The sequence below is a fragment of the Antedon mediterranea genome, chromosome 8, assembly GCF_964355755.1.
Source record: "Antedon mediterranea chromosome 8, ecAntMedi1.1, whole genome shotgun sequence".
Lineage (NCBI taxonomy): Eukaryota > Metazoa > Echinodermata > Crinoidea > Comatulida > Antedonidae > Antedon > Antedon mediterranea.
This window is the reverse complement of record NC_092677.1, coordinates 1811264-1839088: the sequence shown is the minus strand read 5'-3', so window position 1 is coordinate 1839088 and position 27825 is coordinate 1811264. Positions and strand designations below refer to the sequence as shown.

The 27825-nt window shown below is 32.2% G+C and overlaps 2 protein-coding genes across 11 annotated transcripts in view; one reads left to right on the top strand and one right to left on the bottom strand.

Annotated features, from left to right (window-relative positions):
- The first annotated feature begins 266 nt into the window (after nt 1–266).
- On the top strand, nt 267–19537 carry LOC140056821 (uncharacterized). Of its 10 annotated transcripts, XM_072102305.1 has the most exons (19): nt 267–562; nt 732–805; nt 1220–1449; nt 6605–6767; nt 11169–11363; nt 12381–12485; nt 12652–12810; nt 13166–13228; nt 13345–13419; nt 13520–13588; nt 13712–13780; nt 13915–13983; nt 14107–14175; nt 14310–14378; nt 14531–14593; nt 15849–15895; nt 15941–16928; nt 17526–17646; nt 18634–19536. In XM_072102305.1, exons 1-19 carry the CDS (start codon nt 409–411, stop codon nt 18720–18722), a joined length of 2871 nt encoding a protein of 956 aa, XP_071958406.1. In that variant the 5' UTR covers nt 267–408; the 3' UTR covers nt 18723–19536. The 10 variants fall into 10 exon arrangements, with proteins under 10 accessions (XP_071958406.1, XP_071958405.1, XP_071958410.1 ...); XM_072102304.1 differs by having other exon boundaries at nt 15849–16928; nt 18634–19537; XM_072102309.1 differs by lacking the exon at nt 14310–14378.
- Nucleotides 19538–19626: 89 nt separating this feature from the next.
- LOC140056820 (uncharacterized) overlaps nt 19627–27825 on the bottom strand; it is a 30450-nt gene continuing 22251 nt past the window's right edge. Inside the window, exons 50-62 of the mRNA XM_072102303.1 lie at nt 27513–27692; nt 26986–27282; nt 26597–26821; nt 26064–26348; nt 25433–25949; nt 25142–25305; nt 24762–25031; nt 24286–24499; nt 23801–24130; nt 23304–23613; nt 22762–23092; nt 22472–22624; nt 19627–22223 (exon numbers count right to left, since the gene is read on the bottom strand). Coding sequence (XP_071958404.1) covers nt 22041–22223; nt 22472–22624; nt 22762–23092; nt 23304–23613; nt 23801–24130; nt 24286–24499; nt 24762–25031; nt 25142–25305; nt 25433–25949; nt 26064–26348; nt 26597–26821; nt 26986–27282; nt 27513–27692 — 3459 coding nt within the window. The 3' untranslated portion in view covers nt 19627–22040. The remainder of the gene's footprint in view (nt 22224–22471; nt 22625–22761; nt 23093–23303; nt 23614–23800; nt 24131–24285; nt 24500–24761; nt 25032–25141; nt 25306–25432; nt 25950–26063; nt 26349–26596; nt 26822–26985; nt 27283–27512; nt 27693–27825) is intronic.

Here is a 27825-nt window from a genome sequence, read left to right as displayed (position 1 = left end):
TTTGTTTGGATTATAAAAGAAAGAAGGGGTGGCTAGCAATGGAACTGTTAATTAGTTGCATTTAATCTAATATTTGTATAATCTTTCATTAAACTTTGGAGAGGGGGGGGGGGGGAGAGGGTGGAAGGAAGAAGAGTGATGGAATCTGTTTGTCGCCCTCATTATTAATCGTCTTCATACGCCAAATATTTTATATAGCTGAATGACGTCATATCAACCTTTGACCCTTCCGAGCTACCGTGGTGACCAAGGTAAATAGAGTGTGTGTGTGCTTTTGTTGTTTCTCGGCGTGGTAGAACACGATTTTTTTTCACTCAATAGTATCGACCAAGGAAACAACCAAATAGCGTATAAATATACATTATATAGCTTGCCTGTTATTGTAGGTTAATTCTCCATCTTTTAACAATGTCTGTGCCTTTCTCAAACACTAAATTGCGAGTGCCAAGAGGATTTCAAAATCTTTTGGAGGGCCTTGCCAGGGAAGTCTTGAGAAATCAACCTGACAACATTTATGCGTTTTCGGCTGTCTATTTTGACAACCTTTTGAAGATTCGTGAAGGTAACTAAATTCATTTTTATTTTGTTTCCTACTTATAGAACTGTTGTAAACTAAATCATTCTGGTACTAAAATGTAACCTATTATAGGCTATAGAGTAGGCCTACAATTCTATTTAAAAAAAAAATTTATTTGAACTTCTTTTATGAATCTTTTTTGGTGTTGCTTCAGAGCAAGGTATAGATCCAGCAGACGTTGGTGCAAAGCATGAGGACAGGTACTACAACAATAAGGCGTTTGAGAAGGTAAAACACAAAATAATAATAAAATACACAAAACCAAACTCGCTGACCAGTTGTATCAGATTAATCAGTGAAATAGTAGCAGTATCATCATCATTTATCAATGATCATAAGATTGTGAGAGCAACACTTACCATAAATTGCGTCATAATACTATAGGCCTATATGTCAAAGTAAAATTCTTTATTTAACCCAAAAATTGAAAAAAACAGCTGGACCGAATAATATATTATAAATACCACAATAAATAAATAACAATATCACATCAATGAAACACAAAAATCACATCTATATTATGACATGCCCATCACTCTGTTGTCCAACCATTCATAAAAAAACTGACATCATCCATTTATTAATCCACTATGTCAAACTATTCATACATTCTCATTCTATCTTACTAAATGTATACTTTAGGGTAACAACATTGGAGATGTGAGTGACCCTCAGCAACAAGCAGCAGCCACTAAGATCCAGAGTGGTGTGCGAATGAACCAAGCACAGGCAAAGGCTGAAGAACTTAAAGCAGAAGAAAACAAGACCGAAGAGAGTGACGTCACTAAGCAAATGTCAGAAGAAGATGCTGCCCTCAAGATTCAGTCTTCGTTCCGAGGCCATGAGGCAAGAAAACAGGTCAAAGCTTTGAAGTACGTTGTTTTATATTTATTCAACCAATAATAGATAATTATTAAAAGGAATTATAATCAAATCAAAGACATAAGAAGTACATTAAGAAAGAACTCATTTCCCTTTGACAGAACATATAGCACATCCACGTCAAATAGTGATAATGGGAAATTAAGTGTTCCGAGAGCCTTTTTAATTTAAAAGTTAGCCAGAGCCTTTTTCGATAGGCTATAAATAGAAAGTTACCGAACATTACGAGCGACGCGAGTTCTGACTTCCGTATTTTATAGGCTGTCTAAATTTCCTTTTTAACTCGTTTATATTAAATTATATTGCTGTTTAATTGATTTCTGTGTATTAGGAACATTTATATTAAACAAAAACCACAACAGTACCAATTTTTGTTGATTATGGATTCATTTATTCGAATTCTAAGATAAACGTCTAAGCCAAGTGTAAGCGTAAACAAAGCGAGTCATACGACGAAAACAAGAAAGTGAAAACTAACTAGTTTGTTAAAATAGTTAACATTAATTTGGAATTTTTAAATGAAATTCTGAAAACGGTATAATATAGTCTTATATGTATTTTCTAAGATTTTCAAAAATAAGCTTGGTGTTATTTTTCAAACAAATTCTATAAGGAGTTGAATATAGGTCTGTTTTAAGCGAAAGCACGTTGCGCGTAGGCCTAGGGAGACGCGGCAGGGCTGGAATAATCGTTTTCTTAGGCGAAGAGAATGAGGGAAGATGCGCTTAATCATTGGCCCCTCGATTGTTATTCTTGTTAAGTGGCTGATTCATAATCTTAAAATATGATGACAAAGGGCTTATAAATTTTGAAATAAAGTGTTGAACTTTCATTTTTCTTAAAATTATTAAGAAGTGGGTGGGGGGGGGGGGACTGTCTGCAAGCTAGGCCTGGACTGTTTAAATTGGTAAAATACTATAAAATCAATACATTCTTGGGGCTAAATAATTAATGACATTTCACGATTCCCTTCTTTTTATTATAATAATGGAGCAATAAATGAAATACACACGATTTAACATAAAACCTTTAATATTATCACAAATTAGACAACAAGTTTTGTACATCAAATTAACATCTTTTGTACTAGGCCTAGGCCTTTTTCTATTTATATTTATAATGATTATTTATTGCCGATTTGGAAATCACATTTAAACTTTATAACAATTACCGCACAACAACAAACCTCCGCTTGAACCTTTATATAAGTAAATTAGGAAAATATCAAGTTTTTAAAAATTAAATGTCCTTTGGCAATAAAAATCTGTAGATATCCATAAAATTACTGTATGTGTTGTTTCACATATGCCGGTAAATTAATGAGAAATTGTTCTTGATTAATGCTATTTCTATTGTATTGAAGTATGCAGACACCATAAGAACATCCCTCTGTGATCTGTAAAAAAAAAAACAACATTAAATTAAATAATCATTATTTAGTTATATTTGTAATCATTTATTTTTATTTCCTTAGGCCTAGGCCTATAAATACGCGCGCCCGACAATGAACACGCGCCAACAATACACGCACTACTCCACTATAATAACAGGCTAAAGCCTAGTAAACTAGGCCTAGACTATATTGATTTTTAAATAAAATAAAAGAGGCTTTGTAAAGTTTTATGATTAAAAACATCTTTCCTATACATTATATAACGTTCTTATTATTTTAAAAAGCACCATTTTTAATCTTATGGTGTAAAAAAATTATTTTAGCTACAAGCATGTGTTCCATTTTCAGCAGTAAAATAACCAAAAAGGCACATGTTTAAGCAGCCATTAAAAAAAAATAAAAAATAACACCAACGAGATTTTTTTATTAACTACTATTGAAAAATTAAATATCCAGAAAATATAAAACCCACCTTCTCAAAAAATTAGGTTGTTTTATTACAGCCTCAACAAATTAGACGAAATTTTAACATTCGAATACCCTAAAATTGTTTAAAAAACATCGGTGTAATTCACCCTTGTTTGACACAGATATAATGGCTTTGTCGATAAAAAAACAATATCACGTGGTTAATGAATTATTCATTAGTAAATAAAACCAAAAGTTCCAATTGGCCAGTTTGCAAAAACCTAATATTTATTTTTAAAAACAAAGTTGCTTCCGGGTAATTGTTCACACTGTCTCGTGTGCAAAAACGATTCGCTGCCGATAGAGGGCTCACTACTTTTTTTCCCTGGTGAATTGAATGTGATAGTGGTATAAAATATGTATATTTATTTACTGCTTATTTAGCAAAGAGAACCTCCCTCCTATTTTATCAAGAGGGAGGTTTTCAAATTTCAAATTCTGGTCATTGTTATTACCTCCTCCTGCTGCAGTTACTGCAGCAAAAATATGTACATACAGTTTAACATTTGCTTTGTACAATGTACACAAGGCTAACACTTAGCGTATCTTTTCTCACACGTCGTAACGTTCTCACGTTACGAAAGAAAATGATGACGGTGGTACGTTCCCACATGAGGGCGTGGTTGCGGACGGGTCCATTATAATACAGGGGTGTTCTAGGAACTTTTCACTTTCGTATCTAAGCCCTCCCTCTGGAGAGCACGGGCTATTGTCGGTTTATACAGGTAAGCTAGGCACGATATAGACTATGTACATACAGTTTAACATTTGCTTTGTTTAAATTGATGTTACCTTGACAGTGTCAATTGAAATAATAGGCCATATTAATTATTATGTAAAAGAAAGATTAACACTAAAGAAAATACAAGTACAAGAACATTTTCTTTGATCTTACCCTTTACTTTTAATGGAATAACCCAATTTACAATTCAATATTATTTGATGAAAGAATTGGCTGTCTGTCGATTTCACTAAATCTACTTTTTACAGTAGTAAGTAGCATTGGTGTCAACCTATACGATGTCTCCATTTAATTGCTATTTCACAGTCCCAATACTTTAATCTACGAATAAACCAATTAGTACAAATTGGTGTTGACACCTTTGACTCTTAAAATTAATAAACAAATATCTTCTGAAGGTAAATCTTTAGTAAGTAACACTTAGTTGTTATAATGCTACTGGGTAATTAGTAAAAGGTGTTTATTACTTTGGGATAGCCTTTTTAATTTCAGTCCCCATCTTATTTTCTCATTTTTTAGTAAATTTCAATTTGGTTCACAAACCCAAATATTCATTATAGAGGGGAACTGTAGGTTCATGTTGGAAATTTTAGTATCAGTAAAAATGGGCCTTCATTTGAATAAAATGGTAAAAAAATAAAAATGTCCCCTGAAAAATGTTTGTTGAATTACTGTACTTTCTAGAAGAAAAATTAGATGAAAAAAAAATTATAATTTAGACAGAAAAAAGACAGTGTCTGGTTGAATATAATGTTTATTTTGTGAAATCATTATTCTTGTGGCTTTTTTTTGCTGTAATGAATAACTAATTAATTAAAACTACAAAATGGCCTAATTGAGCTGATATAGCAGCTTCGATATAAATTACACTAATGGGTTTTGCCTATTGGTAATTAATGAAAATAGTTAAACAGAATATTTCAAATAGTCTTGTAAGTGGACATGGGATGGAATTTACAATATTTTATTTTTATGTTTTACCAACATAGCAAAATACACATTCATTTATGACTAGAATCCTACAAAATCTAATTATATACTAAATTAATGAATAAAGATTGGGAGAAACTTAAAACTAATTCCAAGGTTAAATTCTAAAGCCAATTTTAAACCTGTATATAATTTAGGCCAGGTTATGTAAAAGTAAAACTGATTCCTACAATATTACACAAACAGTGGGGATAAAAAGATAGATAGCCTACGGCGAGTGCCCGGATAAACCGACTATAGCCCTCAGCATGATCTACAAGATGAAAGTTCCTTCCAAACTAAACATCTACAAATTGATAGAAAATATACTGGCATTAGCAACAAACAGGGTTTAATTGATTTATTGAGTTGTTAAAAGTTGTTGATTCCCGAGGTGAGTGATGTCTTTGATTTTATTGATTTCATGAAGTAGCAATTTTAAGGAATTCAGGTCAAACAAATTGCTTCATCTTCTGACTTCATCATCCAACCTTTTCAATCTACAAATTACAATATCCGACTCTGTATAACCCAAACATCTATTGATTATTTTCAACAACAGTACACATTTATACTACAATATGGGTGGGACACCTTTATAGTCTTCCACCCTGCCTAATTTCAAGTTCCCAACGGTGACACCTGAAAGTAATGTTTTATTTTTTCTCAAAACATCAAACATGTGAACACACCCCTCTATTTTAATGGTTACACCCAAATTAATAATATCAAATATATTAGCTGGGCTTTAATATTATTTATTGTTTGTAGTAATATTCATTTCTGTGCTTTCAGTGTTTGTACCTGATTACAAAATATAAAAGTACAATAACAATCTTCCACCAATGTGGCAATACAAATAACAGCTTAGTTTCTCATCGAGCCAATTTAGAATAATTTTTATTTTAGAACCCTTTTTATTCTTAATGCAAAAAATAAAAAAATTAGATTTCTAAAACAAATGCGTACATATTTACGGGGAGTTGCACAAGTTAATTTGTGATTTAATTTATATAGAGTGCTATTTACAAAGTAATTTTGTTATGATTGTCTTTTGATAATACAAGTATACAGTAGTAACTTAATAATATTTTGATATGGCCTATGTATAATATAAGTACAGTAATAGAATGCTGTAATGATATTGTTTGTTTGGTTTGATGCGAGTCCGTCAGTGTTCGGCGATATTTCTTGTTCCATATTGCTCAACAAGTTTTGTCTGTTTTGGTAAATTTACTTTTACAATTTAAAATAATTTTAAAATAGTTTTTTTTTTTATAGTTGTGTTATCTTAAGTTTAGGTCGTCTAAAGTAATTATTAATTTACAGTAGTTAATTAATTTTGAAAGGTAAGTACGCAGGTGCCTGGATAACAGGTGTTTCTAAATTATTAAACTTTTAAATAAATGAAATATAAATTAAAATATACATGCAGATAATGTACTGTACATCTGGACTATCTACTGTATGCCTGTAATGTATCATATTAAAGATATTATAACATTATACTAAAATTTTAAACATACAGGCTCACTGTATTATACTGTATTACAATTTATTTTATTTTCCATAGAGAACAACAAGCAGAAGGAACTGAAGAAAAGGAAAAAGTAAAGGAAGAACCTGAGGAAGAAGAAGTAATTGACATAGACTTGAATGATCCAGAAGTTGCAAAGGCAGCATCCAAGATTCAGGCTGGATTTAGAGGCCACAAGAAAAGAAAAGAACTGAAAGAGGTATTTATTTCAACATTTTTATTATAAATTATGTTTAAATTCTGATGCATCAATGGTATGATATCCCAATTTTCAATGTAAAGTACTTAAATATTAATTTAAATAAAATTTGTACCCGACATTGTTGATGCTTTATTGGGCTTAATAAGCAATAAAAGCGTACTTGTGTAACTATAGCGACGCCTTTGTAAAGTCTCAATAGAAATTGATTACATCTTTGTGCTGGAAGGCAATATACCTACTGGATTTTAATTTTAAAAATTTTGTTTTTCATTTTGTTTTGTGCATTGCTAAAGAAATTGTTGTAGGTTAAAGATGATATGAAACGTAGTGTATTTTAATTGGAAAATGTCACAAGAAATTGTTATTTGGATTATAAATTGTTTGAATTGCACTACAGTACAATCAAGGGGTCAAGTTTGGTCAAAGTGCTTTTTAAGACTTTTTAATTTGAATTCTTATTAAAAAAAGTAGTCTTCAAGTCGTTTGATGAGATAAAGATGAGAGGGTGATTAAGAAGAGTTCTTACTTAACAGTTATTCTATTCTTAATACCTGTGAATAAGCAATATATATTTATTGTTATTAGTTTTTACTTAATTTTATTTTCACTTTATTGACAATGTAACTAATAATCATGGATTGTTACCTATCTAAACTCGATAGTTCACAGATCAGAATTGTTGATTGATACAGAAAACGGTGTTTAATTTAAATAAACCCAATTAATTACAATTTCTTTCAACGTATCAATCCAATTTTGATATCACCTTGTGACTGTTCCGTATCATCGATCCACACACACTGCTGTAAATTCATGACACTGCTGCAGCGTCGTCCTCCTGGAATGGCTCGTTTCTACAGCTGTGCATTCAATATCTGTCTATAATCACCCCCTATGGTTGATGAACCTAGCCTAACCACTTGCCTTTTGGGTAATAGATCATGCTGTGAAAATAGCAACACTGCGTACTCATTAGCCATATTATGTGTATGCCATTTATCAATGTGAACACCGCCTAGTAACATAGGGAATTTATGTGAATACTATATGTTTTATTATTGTGAAAACAGGTTAGTTATAGTAATATTGTAATGTCTCATTATTAGTGTGGACACAGGTTAGTACTGTACCAATTTGATTAAACATGATTTGTGCGGTTAGTAATTTGTTTATGCGAACAGAGGTTTGTGATGTACTGTAACTGTAGGATAGATGACATCATACTGTACTAGGCGAAAGTTGTGATATTTGAGATGAAGAGATCGTGGAAAGTTTACAACTGTCAGTCATCTGTAGTTTAGAGTATGTCATCTGTAGTTTACAGTGTGTCATCTCTAGTTTACAGTGTGTCATCTCTAGTTTACAGTGTGTCATCTCTAGTTTACAGTGTGTCAACTCTAGTTTACAGTGTGTCATCTGTAGAAATTACAGTATGTTATCTGTAGTCTATAGTATGTCATCTCTAGTTTACAGTATGTCATATCTACTCTAGTTTACTGTATGCCATCTCTAGTTTACAGTGTGTCATCTGTAGAAATTACAGTGTGTCATCTGTAGAAATTACAGTATGTCATTTGTAGAAATTACAGTATGTCATCTGTAGAAATTACAGTATGTCATCTGTAGTTTACAGTATGTCATCTGTAGTTTACAGTATGTCATCTGTAGTTTACAGTATTTCATCATCTTTAGTTTACAGTATTTCATCATCTTTAGTTTACAGTATTTCATCATCTTTAGTTTACAGTATGTCATCTCTAGTTTACAGTATGTCATCTCTAGTTTACAGTATGTCATCTGTAGTTTACAGTATGTCATATCTAGTTTACAGTATGTCATATCTAGTTTACAGTATGTCATATCTAGTTTACAGTATGTCATATCTAGTTTACAGTATGTCATCTCTAGTTTACAGTATGTCATCTCTAGTTTACAGTATGTCATCTGTAGAAATTACAGTATGTCATCTGTAGAAATTACAGTATGTCATCTGTAGAAATTACAGTATGTCATCTGTAGAAATTACAGTATGTCATCTGTAGTTTACAGTATGTCATCTGTAGTTTACAGTATTTCATCATCTTTAGTTTACAGTATTTCATCATCTTTAGTTTACAGTATTTCATCATCTTTAGTTTACAGTATGTCATCTCTAGTTTACAGTATGTCATCTCTAGTTTACAGTATGTCATCTCTAGTTTACAGTATGTCATCTCTAGTTTACAGTATGTCATATCTAGTTTACAGTATGTCATCTGTAGTTTACAGTATGTCATATCTAGTTTACAGTATGTCATATCTAGTTTACAGTATGTCATATCTAGTTTACAGTATGTCATCTCTAGTTTACAGTATGTCATCTCTAGTTTACAGTATGTCATCTCTAGTTTACAGTATGTCATCTTTAGTTTACAGTATGTCATCTCTAGTTTACAGTATGTCATCTCTAGTTTACAGTATGTCATCTGTAGTTTACAGTATGTCATATCTAGTTTACAGTATGTCATCATCTTTAGTTTACAGTATGTCATCTTTAGTTTACAGTATGTCATCTCTAGTTTACAGTATGTCATCTTTAGTTTACAGTATGTCATCTTTAGTTTACAGTATGTCATTTGTAGTTTACAGTTTGCTATCTGTAGTTTACAGTATCTAATCTGTAGTTTACAGTATCTAATCTGTAGTTTACAGTATCTAATCTGTAGTTTACAGTATCTAATCTGTAGTTTACAGTATCTAATCTGTATAGCAATCCTGATTTGTTACCAGTGACAACAAAATAAATACTAACATTTAAAAAATGTTTTTTGAAATTTTTAAAAATACAGTACAGTATGCAAGATTATTGGTGTGAATATTATTATTCAATGTATGCTGTTTCATTGATGGTAGCTTAGTCCATGATATTTACATGGATTTGCACCAGGTGTTTCTAATCTGGACTTCTTTCAAATTTTGTAAATTAATTGAAACTAGCAGATCATTGTTGAATTAGATTTGAGTTAAATAAAATGAAACTTGATTTAAATGTAATATTCATCGATCTGATTCTCTTTCCATGTTAGATTCATTTGGAATTTTCTTTAAAATTGTTTTAATTTTAGATTTTTTTTCACATACAGTAGTTTACAATGTTATGCATAATTTTTGAAAGATGCCTATGAAAAAAAAATGTATCCAAATGACTAAACAGCATACTGTAGGTAATATAACGTACGTAAAAATATTTAAACATTTTGTATTTTGCTAATGGGTAATGAAAGTAGTTACTTTAATATGTCTGCTTAAGTTGAGATTGCAAATGCAATATTTTAGTTTTATAATAACTCAATGTACTAATAATACATTGCTTTTTAATATCAACAGCCAGATATCAGTATTAAATAATACGCTGCTGTTTTACTGGGTTATAATGTTTTCTTTTGTATGCTGCTTGGTCTAAAGGAGTTTAGATCAATAACACCAATCAATATGATGTGTAATGAAATCTGTTATCCTTTAGTAATTCCTACAAATAGTGCCTTGCGTTGTATCAAAATAGTAGCATCAATATTGTTGCACAGTTTAGTAGAGAAGTAGTAGACAAGTTCATTTTGAAGGTAGGGGTGTTTTAACAATAGTTCTGCACACAATAAGGTCCTGGGGCACCCATTTAAATTTTAATTGGGAGGTTCTTTTGTAATTACTATATTTTATTTTTTAAAGTTACTGTAACAATTGACTTTGTCCTCAACTGAAACGATCTTAATTTGAGTAAACTAATGAATGCTTGTTTGTTGTATCTCAATTCTTACAATACTACAACAAAACTTATACTCATATAAAAGTCCAAATCGAATACGTCGATTGTCAGCATTTTACTTAATTGCCTAAAATACAGTATGCCTACTATTGTATTGCAAATTTAAGTATAAATCTTTCTAGTTTATTTATAAAGTATTGCACTTGCAGCTTAAATATTTGTATACAAATAAATATAATAGTATGTTAATATATTCGCCTAATTATATCCTATGGATTATGCATAAAGAACAACAATAAAATAATTGTTTTTATTGATTTTTATACTCGTGAGTTTCTAAAAATGTTAACAATATGATGCATTTCTGGTTTTCACTTTTTACTTTTAATTTAAATAATCAATACTAATATTTATGATGAGATATTAGTCAGTAAGAGCGGTTTTAGTTTCCCTTGTATTCAGAATTTTTAAACAGGTGAGCGCTGACAATTATTAATAATATTAATACTTAATAGTATTATAGTAATGTGATGTCATCAATTGGAATTACTAAATTGATTCTTGAATTATATAAGTTATTTTAACACAATAAATAAAAAAAATGGATATAAACTTGAGTTGTAGCATCATTATCAATCTTTGATATTTTCTTTCAGGCATCAAGTGACGAGAAACAAACACAACAAGCAGAAGGACCTAAAGAGGACGCCGAAGGATCACCAACGAGCGAGGTAAAAGAAAGTGAGCAGACAACAGACAAATCAAGCGAGAAACAAGAAGAAGAAATTGACATAGACTTGAATGATCCAGAAGTGGAGAAAGCTGCTGTAAAAATCCAGGCATCTTTCAAGGTAAGTTTTTGTGAAAACATTTTCCGCAAAAATAAAGTAAACATTTTAAATAACCCACTTTGTAGTTTTAATTTTAAGATAAAATGAAAATGAACAGTTACAGTATGTCATCTGTAGAAATTACTGACTTGTTACCAGTGGCAACAAAATAAATAGTAACATTTATATTAAAGAGAAACATTAAAAAAATGTTTCTAATGTTTTGAAATTTTTGAAAGAACAGTAAGAGTATTGTGACAATGGCGATATTCAATAAACATATACACAGAATATATCTTTAAGGAACGTCAACATATACAGTATAATTTTGTTACGATGTCTACATTCTAAACTATATAGTTTAAACATTTTCACAAATAATCAAGCAACATTAGTCATGAGAATAATTTAAATATTAATTTATTTAATTCATGTTTACATTACATACATTTTGTTTTGCTAATGCAACGCTAATTTCAAATTCTATTTTAGAATGATTTAATTAATATTAATTATTATATTTTAAACAATTAAGCAAACCCAGAGATATAGAATAGAGTAGATATAATTAGGTATTTCATGTTACATAGTGTAGCTACTGCAAGACAATGTGTACATTGCACGGGTACCTGGTCCAAGTCATTAACAAAAGCTACGGGCTATTAATACGAAAAATTACTTCAAAAGATCAATAATTAATTTATTTGATTAATTTTTAATGTTCCAAATTAATTCAAGATTGTAATTTAAAAACGTAAGATACCAAATATGAAGTGAATGAAAGATTTCTTCACTTTATAGTTTATAAATTTGTAATCAATTTGGTTTTACTTTCTTTTATTAAATGTTTGTGTAGTTTGTTATTGTGCCACCGATTAGTAGTAGTAGTAAGAAAACTGAGCCAGAAAAACGATCTTTGCTTTTTTGGGTTTTTGCCTCCATTATTGCTTTATCTTAACCACTTATATCATCAAATTGTCTTATAAATATGCAATTTGGAACTAAATTGAAACTTGAATAAATATTAATATTTCTTAGGGGTTCAAACTAAGAAAAGAGAAGAAAGAAAGTGAAAGTACCACAAAGATTGCAGAAGAGGAATCAACGACTGTTGAAACGGAAAAGAAAGAAGAAGAAAAAATGGTAATTTTGTAATTCAGCACTTTTTATACAACCATTTAACTCATAATTGATGGATAGATATATCTAATCTGTCCATGTCAACTAGTACTCCGGGGTAACCCTGTGCTTGTCTTGAAAGATGCATTTTAATTACATCCAACTTCATAAGTTGAATTGTCTTTTGAAGGATCCACCCGCAGTGGCACCGCAAGAAGAGGAGGTTGACATTGATCTAAATGATCCAGAGGTAGAAAAGGCTGCTACCAAAATCCAAGCATCATTCAAAGGATTTAAAGCAAGGAAAGAAATGAAAAAGAAAGATGGAGAAGACGAACCAGCAAAAGAGGTAAAATAACGGTCAATGATATCATTAGACCCAATTATACATCAGAATTACTCATAATATATGCATTTAAGCTTTGCATAAGGCAGAGTTACACATAAGTACTTAATACAGGTAAGTACAGGTTCTTAATGCAGGTAAGTACTGAATCTTAATGCAAGTGCAAAATCTTTTGTCAAGCATGAGTAGTGATGCTATGTACTACTGTGTATATGTGCTCATTTGCATAAGTACACATTTTTGCATGTGTATTTTTATAAAATGACTAATGCTTGGCAACAAACGCCTTCCCTTTCCTACCTTTGCCTTGCACAAATTTGAATATATTTAATTTCATATACTTTGTTGTAACTAATAGACTGTAGAGGACCAGTCAGTACAGGATGAACCAGTAGAACCTTCGCAGGATGCATCTGATAAGGTGTGTAGCAAAGGCCTTTGACATACTGATATTTTAATGGTTTATTGTCGTTTATTGTGTAATGTATTCCAGTGTTCCAGTTTATGAGTTTTGTGATTATGTTTAACTGTTTATAGCCTGTGGAACAACCAGTTGATGTACCAACTGAAGCTGCGGAAGATGATGAACCTTCCCAGGATGCAACTGAAAAGGTGTGTAACCTTTAACCAATCATCATGACATATTTTTGTTTATTCTTTGTCGTGTATTGTGTTAACATTATTTTGTTAAATGTATTCCCTTTCAATTCAGCCTGTAGAAGAACAACTAGAGGCCATTCCAGATGAAACAACAGAACCTTCCCAGGATGCAACGGAAAAGGTGTGTAACCTTTAACCAATCATATAACTGTCCTGTAGTGTATTTATTATTTTGTTAAAGAATGTATGTATTTTGTTAAAGAATGTATGTATTTCATTGTCCCTTTCAATGCTATTATTATAGCCTGTAGAAGAACAACCAGTGGCAGTTACAGATGAAACAACAGAACCTTCCCAGGATGCAACTGAAAAGGTGTGTAAGAACCTTTAACCAATCATATAACTGTCCTGTAATATATTTATTATTTTGTTTCATTTTGTGTTTTGTTGTTATTTTGTTAAATAATGTATATGTATTCCCTTGTCCCTTTCAACATTGTATTATAGCCTGTAGAAAAACAACCAGAGGCCATTCCAGATGAAACAGCAGAACCTTCCCAGGATGCAACGGAAAAGGTGTGTTACTTTTAACCAATCATATAACTGTCCTGTAGTGTATTTATTATTTTGTTAAAGAATGTATGTATTTTGTTAAAGAATGTATGTATTTCATTGTCCCTTTCAATGCTATTATTATAGCCTGTAGAAGAACAACCAGTGGCAGTTACAGATGAAACAACAGAACCTTCCCAGGATGCAACTGAAAAGGTGTGTAAGAACCTTTAACCAATCATATAACTGTCCTGTAATATATTTATTATTTTGTTTCATTTTGTGTTTTGTTGTTATTTTGTTAAATAATGTATATGTATTCCCTTGTCCCTTTCAACATTGTATTATAGCCTGTAGAAAAACAACCAGAGGCCATTCCAGATGAAACAGCAGAACCTTCCCAGGATGCAACGGAAAAGGTGTGTTACTTTTAACCAATCATATAACTGTCCTGTAGTGTATTTATTATTTTGTTTCATTTTGTGTTTTGTTGTTATTTTGTAAAATAATGTATGTATTTTGTTAAATAATGTAGATGTATTCCCTTGTCCTTTTCCACATTGTATTATAGCCTGTAGATGAACAACCAGTGGCTGATGAAACAGCAGAACCTTCCCAGGATGCAACTGAAACGGTGTGTAAATGATAACAGTAATTGTTGACCAATGAAATTAAACCCCTTTAATTTTAGATTGCAGTGTACAGAGACAATTTTAACAAATTAACTGCTTGTCTCAAAAAATGCACTGTCATCATTTAACATTTGGCATGTACTACTACTAATTAGATTATTTTTGTCATAAACTGTAAATCCTTCAAACTCAAATCAACATTGTCAAACTAATTAACATTTTCTTTACATGAACATGTCATGCATAGCATTCATACAATGTTTTTTTACATTTTGTCATTTTCCAATATTTTGTACATTATAATAACATTTCTCAGGCTAGTCTCATTTTGATAAACATTGTGATAAAACATGATGTATCAATCAAAAAAAAATAAAAAATTGTTGCTAATAATCGAGAAAAAAAATATTTTGTAAAGTAGAAATTTATTCCTTAAATTGTGTTACACAATCATTGAAATCTAAATGAGTTTGCATCCAATACATTATAAAGTTGAAACGTATCATCACAGCTCATTAGAAAGCCTTTAAAGTGGGAATTGTATGTAGACACTTTACGCAACACTAAACACAAAATCCAAACAGTCAAGGCAAGTCTCTGGATTAATTTACGCTCGTAAAATACGAGCTCAACGTCAACTGATTATGTAAAATAAAGTTCTGTTTTGGCCATGGTGTGAAACCATATGTTTCATTCTACAGATATATATATCCAGCCACGTGTTAAACACTATGTTTATATTTGTCAATGGTTGACAGTAATATAAAACATTAATAGTTTAAACCAATACAAATTTAAACTACATTATTTGATAAATGATCTTGTTCATAGTGACATCTATTACAGTAACAAAAAAAAAATGAATGTAATAAATATTAAATCAATTAATCTAACAGCTCATTGTTTATACAATATAAGTGCATGATGCAGCAAAGCACTTCATAATATCATGCTAATTGGATGCATAAGGTGCTTTTCTTGACCACATATGACAATATATGACCAGTATCATAGGCAAACTCCATAATACAGCATCTAATGTGTTTCACTGTATCACAGGTGTCATATGTGAAACACACGGAATTTGCCAGAGATACTCGGCAAGTTAAGATACAGTGCCGAAAATCTGCTGCATTTTAAATGTAAATCCACATGTTTGAATGTAAATCCTACATGTTTAAATGGCTTGCATGTATTTCATTTGCACTGTGTATGTGTTGATTGTAATTTTTACTATTTTCTGCACTATGACCATAGACAGTTGATCAGGTCTCGGAGCATTCACTTCAATCTACTGGTCAGACAACTGCTGGTCAGACAACTGCTGGTCAGACAACTGCTGGTCAGACTACTGGTCAGACAACTGGTGAAGATTCCCACATTTCACAGACAGAAGAGAGACAGCCGTCTGAAAACAAGACCCCTGTAGCAAGTATTTCACAAGAGGACAAAACAATTGAAGAACAACCTACAGTAGTCCTATCACAGGAAGAGAAGCAACAAGATGAGAATACCAAACAGGAAGGTGAAGAGAAGATGGATACAGATGATGATGAGGATCGAGAAATGAAGGAGGAACTAGAAAATTTAAAACCGAGTGAAACATCTAAACTGGAGACAGCTAAATCAGAAGAAGATAGAAAAATTGATGATGTTACTGAAACGGAATTGTTACAAGAAGTAGCAGAAACGAAAGAGGAAATAAAAGATGTCACTAAAACAGAAGAAAAAGAGGAAATAAAAGATATTGCTGAAACAGAATTGGAACAAAAAGTAGAAGATAAAGAGGAAGTAAACGATACCACTATAACAGAATTGGTACCAGAAGCAGAAGTGAAAGAGGAAGTAAAAGATGTCGCTGGAACAGAATTGGTACCAGAAGCAGAAGTGAAAGAGGAAGTAAAAGATACCACTGAAACAGAATTGGTACCAGAAGCAGAAGTGGAAGCAAAAGATACCACTGAAACTGAATTGGTACCACAAGCAGAAGAGAAAGAGGAAGTAAAAGATGTCGCTGAAACGGAATTGGTACCAGAAGAAAAAGAGGAAATAAAAGATGCCACTGAAACAGAATTGGCACCAGAAGCAAAAGAGAAAGAGGAAAGCATTCCAGCTGAAAAGCAAGCAGAGACTTCTGAAAAGATATCAAACCACCAAGTAACTGGATCACAAGAAAATGTTACAGATGACATCACCAAGACTGATGAAACAAAGCAGGAGACAGAAGTTGAAGAAGTAGCAGCAGAAAACCAGAATAATGAGACAAATATGCAACAGGATGATAAATCTACTGAACCATCTCCTAAGTCTTCTAACATCAGTGAAACATCAGCAAAGGTAGTATGACTGCCACATTGCTTCATGCTTTGCTGCCAGCAACATTAAACAGCTCATCTTCATTGGTTATGCATATTACTAACAGCTAACGCTACATGCTTAACGGCTCCTGATTGGATATGTTTGTTACTAACACAAGTCTAACAAATTGCTTGCCTCTAACATTTATATTTTTACTCCTTAACAGCTCCTGATTGGATGCTTGTTACTAACAAATCACTTGCTTCTAACATTTATATTTTACTAACTTCTTCTTGTTTATATTTAGGAAGTTTCTTCATGTTCTATTTATGATATAATCTATTTATTTCTATATTATAAAAACTTTTTTTTTCTCAAGTTATTTAATAACTAATTTATATTGTGTTACTTTTAATTTTAAACTAATTAATTACTTTTTGTTATTCAAATATCTTTTCTAGTACAGTCAACTCTCCCAAAACAAGACTTTTTTGACGTCCCAAATTTATTTTTACCGTTGGAAACACTTTCGGCCCGGTATTGGGAGAGTTGACTGTGCATGTGTTGTTTAGTTCACCTACATTATTACACTATTATCATTATTTATGAAGTGGTTGTGATATTCCCTCATGTTAGGTGGATGCCCCTCCCCCAGCTGCACAAGAAACAAAGAATGAAGAAGAGGAAGAAATAGATATTGACCTGAATGACCCAAAGGTCGCTGATGCAACAGTCAAAATTCAAGCTGGGTTTAAAGGTGAGATTTGCACACCTGTAGTAGTAAGAGTCGTTAACACAATCACAGACCAAGATAGACCTGTCCTAAAAGTACCTCAGTTTTACAATACATCATGGAGGGATCTCAAATCATCTAATAATCTAATAATCTTTATTGCAATCATAATATTTATAAACTGCTTACACTAAAATATTATAGTCCTTAAGGTACCTTCACAGCCTTATACTTAAGGTAGGTTTAAGATACAGCAGCCTCACACCATGGAGGGATCTAATATCTACCACCATGCTTACAATTAATATTAGTCTTAATTTATAATCTTAAAATTCTTACCTTCTATAAATGTCCTATAAATCCAGCCAGTATATCCAAGTATAATCATTTCAAACAAAGTAGTAATAATAAGTAGTAATAATAAGTAGTATTGACGTTGTTATCCACATGAAACTTGTATAAAATCCAAACTTGTTGTAGCCCTGTGAAGACACACATTTCCTTCTATCACATAGAGAGCAAACAGTGATTTGAACACTGCTTGCAGTTTATATACAGAACAATGCTTTTATAGATCTACACTCTACAGAACTGAAGCAACCAATGCACTGAGCCATGCATTAGCAACTCTCAATACCTTCTAAAACTGAATGCATATTATGTAAAGTTTAATTTGCATACCACAAATGCTTTCAGCTAGAAGCAATGTTTTTTTTAGATCCACTGTCTACAAAACTAAACCCACCAATGCATTGAACCGTGCATCAACAAGTCTAATTTGCATACCACACAGGTGGTTTCAGCTAGGAAGAAAATTCATAATAATTACTATAGCTCATTCTTGGTTGTTTTAAACAAATAATGAGCTAGTTATTTTGATTTTTTGTGGAAATTAAATTGTTATTACTCATTAATTATAAATGTTCAAATTTCTTTAAAAGAACCAACTTGACATTGTTTCCAAACAATTTTTGTTTTGCTAAAAAAATAACCTCTTTTTAACATTTGTAGGTATGATGGCAAGAAAAGCAATGAAGAAAGATGGCGGGACTGAGGAGGAAGCGAAACCAAACGATACAACTGATGCAAAAGAGAACTGAAAAACTTATGCACAATTTTAAAAGAATTAGAAACGTTTTTTTTGTAATTATGTATTTGTTTTAGCAGAAATTGATGTTTAGTTTGTAAATTTATAATCATGCTGAAAATAAGAAAATGGAAAATACTGTTTCTTAAGAATCAATAATGATGATGTGAATAATATTACCTAGAAGAATAATGTAGGCTTTACTATTTGGTTTGATTTTGTGAGATGAATACAATATTTACTGTAGTATATTTACTGCAGTAAGTGTTGTAAATACTGCAGTACAATCAGTAATTTGTTTTTTAAATGAACAGGGTCATTTCAAATTGTACGCAATTGGTACAATACTGTAATTTATGTTTTGATGATGCAACCAGCATATATTACAATATTATTAGGTTTAATCCCGCTATACCAGACACTGTTGCCAAACTATGACGGTCTATTATAACATATTTTATTATTATAAACAAAAAAATGATAATATGAAATATATCAATATTGGCTGTATGATAATCTAAAATGATAAGTTCAGACATTGTTACATCAATTCGTATAACTTCAATAAAAATATGTTTTAATAGAAATACACCATAACACGACTATTTCATCAGATATTGTATTCATTTTCCATGGTCATATTTCCCTTCTGGCCATACAGTAGCATTCTCACGCTGCCCACATGTCGGTCTAGGTTCTAGATTTTGGTGTTGCTATCATGACGCCATACATTTCCACAGCACAGGTCTCGGGTCTAAACCTGTTCACAACCTTGATCATTTCTATCGCATTTAACGCAATAAGTCAGATTACACTTTGTAAATGTTTGAAGAAAATTTCATTTAAAATAAATTTAACATAAATATATTTTGTTTTTGTATTCTTAATAATGTACTAGATGTTTTTTAATTCATTGTATATTTTGTTGCGGGTGGAGTTGATTTTGGTGAAAGGGCTGTTTACTACAAAGATGGGCTGTTTACTACAAAGATAGGCTATACATTAATTCCCCATTTGTGCACCAGATGTATGCATAAAGGATTGGTAAAAACATAGTCTTTTATGATGGAGAAATGGAAAGAAACTCATTGTTTTGAATCGTTACTGAATGAACTTGGATACATAGGTCTTACATATAAAGCAACATAACCACATAATATAATATTATTTGACAGAGTGATAAGGTGAACATTTAAGATATATTAGAAGAAGCTGACAATAAAAGTATACCTCAAAGATCCAATGATCAGGTAACATGGAAACAAACAATTATAACATTGGATGAAATCACTTTTATTGACATTTGGCAATGTTATAGTGCAAATAAATATAAGAAATGAAAAAAATAACTATAGTATAATAAAAATGAAATCTTATGCTGACAGAACCAATGAACAAAATATTGATGACTACTGATCGTGGGTTCCCATAATGTCTCGATAGGGCGTCCAGATTTATAATTACTAATCGGGCATTTATCAACATCAGCTGTCCATGGAGGAATTCCTTCATGGTCTTCCAATGTGTAAAGTAGTTTTGTCTCCCACAACAATAGAATTTAGTGACTGTAACAGGTCGATAGAAGGGACATCTTACTTTAACTTGGTTCTTGGTCTTTCAATGTGTGAAGTAGCTTCATCTCCCGCAACAGTAGAACTTAGTGACTGTAACAGGTCGATAGAAGGGACATCTTACTTTAACTTGGTTCTTGGTCTTTCAATGTGTGAAGTAGCTTCATCTCCCGCAACAGTAGAACTTAGTGAATGTAACAGGTTGATAGAAGGGACATCTTACTTTAACTTGGTTCTGTCATTGTCTTAAATACTATGTGCTTGTAAACTTATATAAGTATTCTGAATATAATTATCAAATATCTCTAATTTATACAAATACTATGTAAAGCACACTTACAATTACATCTAAAAAACATAGCTCTGTGTAAAGTATATTAACAGATATCCACTCAACTTTAGTTTTTACCACTAAGAATGGTCATTTAAAATCTAATCTCTAGACATTATTTTAATAATATTTATAAAACTAGCTTTGTGAGCATAATCTCCTTATTAGTACATTTACAATTTCTGTACAATTTTAAAATTATTTATTTCTTCTATACCAAAAAATATTATTAAAAAAAACACCAAACAATATTTACACAATAAATACATGAATATGGAATGTATCAAGTTATAATGTTGAAAGGCAATGAGTTTATCATTAAAATTAAAATGAAAGTAATAATGAATGAATTTAGTAATTGATTTTAAAAGGCACACTATTATAATGTAAATGCACTGTTAGAAATAGTAGGTATATTAAAAGGCATGTTAGAAAGTTAGTGTTGCCAAAGCTGCCAGATAGTATGATTTAATATACTATTAATTAATCAATAATAAACTTATTAATAACAAAAGTACTGATTTAATATCAAGGTGCAAATGTAAAAATGGACGGATTTAGAAAGAATTTTATACATTACAATATAATTTAAGGTGATAAAATTAAGAAATTCACAAAAATATATTTATAAACAAATGTTCTTATATGCATACCATAAATTTACAAAATCAAGGTGATATAAAAATAGGACGGATTTCAGGAAATACTTCTTACAAAATATTTCAACTACATAATATCATTTGAATCCAAGCTGTATTTTATGCTAAATTAATCTACAATCATGATTTTAATGATTATATAAAAGGTAAAAATCGAATAGACTCGATACTTTCACTGTAACACTCTTTGTAGGAATAATTTATAATGTGTTACTACTTTATTAAAAGCTCACAAAGTAAAACAAAAATTGTGATGAAGAAGTGGTATGGAACACATCACTTGTGGAAGATTACACAGTTGTACTAAGGTTTTAGAAGTACACATAAACTGGGCAGTATATTACAACTGGGTTTACAGACAATTTAAAATGATTACACAGTTGTACTAAGGTTTTAGAAGTACACATAAACTGGGCAGTATATTAGAACTGGGTTTACAGACAATTTAAAATGATTACACAGTTGTACTAAGGTTTTAGAAGTACACATAAACTGGACAGTATATTACAACTGGGTTTACAGACAATTTAAAATGATTACACAGTTGTACTAAGGTTTTAGAAGTACACATAAACTGGGCAGTATATTACAACTGGGTTTACAGACAATTTAAATGGATACAAAACATTCTATATAAATATTTTATCAAAAATATAGATAGAAGACAAAAATTATATATTTGTTGCCAAAAATGTTAAATAAATTACTATGACAATTTATGATAAACATAAAGATGTTGGTGCGTTTTGAATTATTTTCTATGTGAATTTTTATTTTCGTGTTTCTTTTCTTGCACTTTTTTCTCGATACATTTGTAGTTGTGCTTGACGATCCTCAAGTTCTTTGCGGAACATTTCTAGTCGATGCGACGTGTTGGCACGTTTTGCAATCAGTGTAGTCAGACTTGATTGAGTCATACTTAGTTGTTCTGTTGTGTCCTTAATGGCAGATGTCTGTTGATGGAAGGAATAACAATGTATGACAAACATTAAAAAGTTAAAAACAAACCACAGGGCCTCCTGCCATTTAAGGCGCTCGCTCCTTCATCTGTTAACGAGAGGTAACCCCCTACTCGTCTTGAAATATGTACTAGGTTCTTGTTAGACCTATGCGGTTTATAGTCCTTATCTGACTGCCCACTTACTATACTGTATGTAGTCAATGTTTGAATTTTGATGTTTTAGCCTAGCTGTTGACTTACCTTTCCATCACTCTTTTGCACCAAGTCTTTCTGTTGTTTCAACTCATTGCCCAGACCATGTACTTTCTCTTGCCGTTCCAAGACTTGTTTACTAAGGCTGGAAAACTGCTCACTAAGGTTATCGATTTTCTCTTCAAGTGATTTTACCTCATCCTAAAAGAATTGTATTAGTAGTGAAATTACAAAGGAAGAACTACAAAACTGCCAGAAGTTTTTAGCAAGGCATAAATGAAATAATAATACGAAAAGAAAACAATTATTTGGTTACTTATTTCAGAAAAAATGCTAACCTGAAAAAATGTGTAGAACAGATCTTTGTTTGCGGCCTTATCAGTGGCCAGCTGGATGCGTCCTCCTGCATACTGTCTAGCAATTGTCTCCGATATTGACTTCTTCCACATTGCTGTTCCACTAAGTTCGCCCGGAAGTTGATCAATCAAGTCTTTTCCAGGTTGAGGAGCGACACGTCGTGTTAGCACTGTCTTGCCAGTCAGTTGAGATAACCGTTCATCAACCTTGTCGTTTGTGCCGTGCTGTTTGGCAAGAGTCATTTTGTCCTCAACGCTTCCCAAGAAGTTCCTCATTTGTATGTTCACAGAGGTGTTGTTGTATTTGCTTAACCTGATGGAAAATGAAAGAAGAGGTTTAATACGCTGATGACAGACTATTATTTCTCTGACCTATTTTATCTGTATGGTCAAATAAATGAAATTTTCAACTAAAATCTTACAAAATATCTAGGCTGTCTAAATCTAATTGGATAGTACTTTAAAGACAAATAATCAAATCAAATCAAATTTGTTCATGTAAAAAAATGATTTATTAAGTATACCGTTCATTCATCTGTTCTTGTGTAAGGTTAACTCCAGAGCTATCAGAGCCTCTCATCAGCTGCATATCCAGAAGTTGTTCCATAACATTCTCACTATCAGCATTAGCATGTGAATCCCCAAACAAAGATTCAAGTAACATACGAGAACTCTTCTCTTCCTTCTCCTTCTGCTCTGCCGATAGCTCTTGCTCGGCCTGTGTGAGGGCGCTGGTTCGACGATATCGTGCAAAGAACAGATCATTGCAGACTGTCGAGAGGGCGTTGTAGAATTCACGGGTAAATTCTTGGTCGGTGTCATCAATCATATCACCTAGAAAACATTAATCAATGCAACCTTTAGATTTAGATCAATAAAAAGTTCCTTGGTTTCACATGATAGTTTGTCACTGTGTAAAGTAAATGCGGCTTGCCGTTTTATATAGATCTACACGCTTTTACATGTTTGTACCAAGGTAACCATTTGTTATACCATTTGTATGTATCCATAAAATACCTACCTATCTTGATATGTGCCAGAGCATGCACAAGCACCAGTACAAAATCACCAACAAAATCTAGTCTGTTGAGTCTCATATACAGAATCTGGTTCACATCATCAAAGTGGTATGAGTTCCTGTAAGCATTCTTAGTCAAGTTAGGGTTGTTGGGAATCTTCTCGGCTAGGAGAAGAGTAACTGGTTGATGTCCACAGTTTGTGGCAACTAACTTAGAAATGAAGACACCAAATTTGTAAATAACAAATGTACGTCCGGTGAGCTTGTTGAGGTCAACTGGGACGAGCTCAGTGTCACCTACCCATTCTTGGTCACGCTCATCAAGGAATTGAGCTGTGGAGAAAAAGAAACATAAATATTAATTTGAAATACCTGGTTTGTCTTGCAAAATAAAAGGAAGGTAATAGCAGCTTTCATTCAAGATTATGTGCTGTCTATAAATATATGAACAATAAAATACGGCAGGCTGCCGTCTAAGTAATACTTACTCTTATCTTTCTTTGGAAGAAGTCCTCCATTTTTCATCATGCTTTTGATTTCTTCCATCTTGCGGTAGAGAGGAGATGCCATCAGAAGGTTTGTAAGATCTTCATCACTCATGGCTGCTGCCATAGCGTAAGAGTTTGGCATTGCCACTCCTTCTGGTTCCTCTGCAGTTGAGAGAAGATGATCGATGTTCACACTTTCTTTCAATGTCAGAACCTGTCAATCAAATAAAACACAAATCAGTTTTGGATTAAGAATATTTAATTAAATGGCTGATACATATCATTGATGGGTGTGTTGGTTGCATAGAACATATCAACATTACTGGGTAGGGTATTGGCTTCTGAGTAGGGTACAGATTTCTGGATGGGGTATAGGCTTCTATTAAAGCTACTGAGTTTAATTCAGTCTGGCTTGCAATGACCTTTGGACTGTTTAAGTGGTACTTTATACAGTAAACACTAAATATGATTGTTACCTCATCAGCTTTTAGTCTCTCTTCCTCCATCTTTAACTCTTCATTGTGGTCTTCAATGTTTGATTTCATTTGCAGTTGTACATTCTCTTTCTTAGCCTTCAACTTCTCATCTCGTTTCTTCTTCAGTCTTTCCTGGAGTGAGCTCTGCATCCTCATACGGTCTTCATCCAGTTTTTGCTTCAGTTTTGCCACATCATGTTCGTACTCTTCAATTAATCGTTCTTGTTCTTCTTTTGAACAACCTTCTTTTTTCATTGCTTCTAGTTTCTCCTATAAAACAATCAAGAACAAAATCAGTTTAACCATGTTTTGAATTTAGCAAACTAGCATTTATATAGACATTCTTTTGAAAGTGTAAAGTGATGTCGTAATTTTCATACCAGATGTTTTTGTTTCTTCTCCTCTACAAGCTGCTCTTTACGCTTGTTCAATGAAGTAAGATTTTTCTCATGTCGTTGTTTTTCTTTCTTTTCTTCTTCTTGTAATCGTTTTTCAAATTCAGAAAGTTCTTTTGCCATGCGTTTCTTTTCGGCCTTTTCAAAATCTGAAAATAAAAGTTTGATATACATTGACTAATTAACTTTATTTCAAGATCTTAAATAGACAATTCTCTACAGGATATTATGCAGCCTTTTATAGTAACATAACTAGTAAATAATCAATTGTTTTACCCTCTTTCTCCTTGAGTAACTTCTCTTCATTTTCCAACCTCTCTCTTTCAAGTTTTGATTTAAGATCATCCAGATCTTCTGCAGCCTTTTGAGCTTGTTCTGCTGAAACTAATTGGTTCACACTTTGATCTCCTGAAAACTCCCTCAGAGCATCTGCGTATTCTTGATAGTGACGTTCTTTCATTTCAAGTTTAGCACGAGCATATCTTAGCTCCCAGTCAGAGAGGGCGCCCTGTTCTATCTGTAATTTCTCGGCCGATAGTTCTTTTTCTAGTTGACTCATCTCTAGCTGTTGCTTGTTAAGGAGAGATGCTCGGCGTTGCTGAAGCTCCTCAGGTGACAAACCTTCTTTAGCGAGATCTGCAAGCTCCTTTTCATGTCGGTGTATCATCAACTCTCGTTTGGAATGATACTTGTCATGTAATTTTGATAAAGCGCCCTCTACTGCTACCTTACGCTCTGCTTCAAATTGACCATCTAGGTCATTTAATTCTAGATGATGTCGTTTATCAAGTACCTGAAAATAATAATAATTTATTTAATAATAATTATTTTATTTAAACAATTTGTTTGCAGCTTGGTTATCAACAAACGTATTAATAACTGTTAAACTGGATTATTTCTGACTTACTGATTTGATAATTTTTTCTGAATTTTGTCCACCGCTTCCTTGAATTCCTTCTATGATTTCCTTCTTCTCTTTATCTTTAACGACAGCTGAGCGCACGTCTGCCAATTCTTTTTTCTGTTCTAACAATTCTTTTGCAAGTTCTACTTCATGTTTTCGTTTTTGTTCTAGCTCTAGTTGTTTACGACGTTTTGCAAGTTTGTCTCGAAGTTGAAGCTGTTGTCGAGATCGTTCTCCATCTAATTTGTCTTCTAGATCTTCAATTTCACGAGCATGAGCAGTCAGAAGCTAAACAAAAAGATAAAACCAATTGTATTTTAAGAGACTGTCTAAAAAAGACCAGAAGACAATTTATAACTTGATAGTAATGGATAAAAGAGAGAACAATCAAACTTTGACAAAAAAAAGTGTGATGTGCCCAAATATGGTAGTGATATTTCCAAATATGGTAGTGGTATGACATCATCATGTCCATATATGGGCACATTACATTTTGTCACATAAAATTTGATAGTGTAGACAGAGCTTAAGCTTACCTGTTGCATTTCCTCGTCTGATAAGTCTGTTCTTGCTGTGATCTCAGCAGCCTGTTTATTCTTCTTTTCTGTGATTACCTTCATCCTTTCACTATCCATTCTTCGAAGATCAGCTTCTTGTTTTTGTTTTCCTTCCTCTTCAAGTTTCTTCTTAAATGTCTTCTTTTCTTCTTCATGCCTTTCCGTCATTTCTTCTTGTACTCTTTGGTGTTCTCGTACAACAGCCTTGGATAATAACAAATATTAATTTATTTGATTGTTTTTGAATTATGATAATAGTAAATGTATATCAAAATACTAATAAAGATAACAATTTTTCATTTACAAGACACATTATTATTAAGTATATTGGCCAAATTAGCCAAACTAATAAAGCGCTTGGGATTTACCTGTTCCTCAATAGAGAGGTCATTCATATTCACTTGCAATCCTGATGTCAGATTTACATCATCTTGATGAACCTGCTTCTGTTGCTCTGTCAAGAACCTCTGTGCTGCTTCTTCTTCAGCTATCCTCTGGAAGTCCTTCTGTCGGCGCTGTTGCCTGCTCTGGATTTTGGCCTTAAGCTCAGACTCCTGTCGATCTCGTTGGACACCAAGTTCATAATGAATGCTTTCGTTGTCTCGTCTCATCTGGTCCATCAACTGATGTGTTAATACTTGATCAACGTTGTGAGTTGATGATGCCTACAAAATAAAACATAGTTTGCACATTTTTATCCTTAAAAGCAATTTTTTTTTCTTTAACAGTCCAAATGTTATTCAGATGAGCCAACATTTTTTAATTTAATTTCTTCTAATTTACTTTTATATATGTTTTCTAATGGATAAATTGACTCCAAAATAAATGTCTTCTTCTTTACTTCTATATATGATTTTACTGCAAATTGAATTATTCTTCTAAACAATATGCTCACCTTCTGCAGAATATCTCTGTGAGCTTTCTTGATTTCTTTGCTCTGTTCTTCATTAATTTGTTTATTGATATCCATTATTTGCTGGTTTTCTTCAGCATCAAGTTTGGCCTCCAATGCTTCAATTTCTTTCTGGTTGCGAACCTCTATCTCACGGACCTCCTCAGCAGTTAAATCTCCAAGCTATCAAGAAAAGAAGCAATTGTAAAGGCATTGTCTACACTATCAAACTAGTTTGAAATAAAAAAGTATGATGTGCCCATATATGGTAGTGATATGACATCATCGTGTACATATATGGGAACATCACATAAAG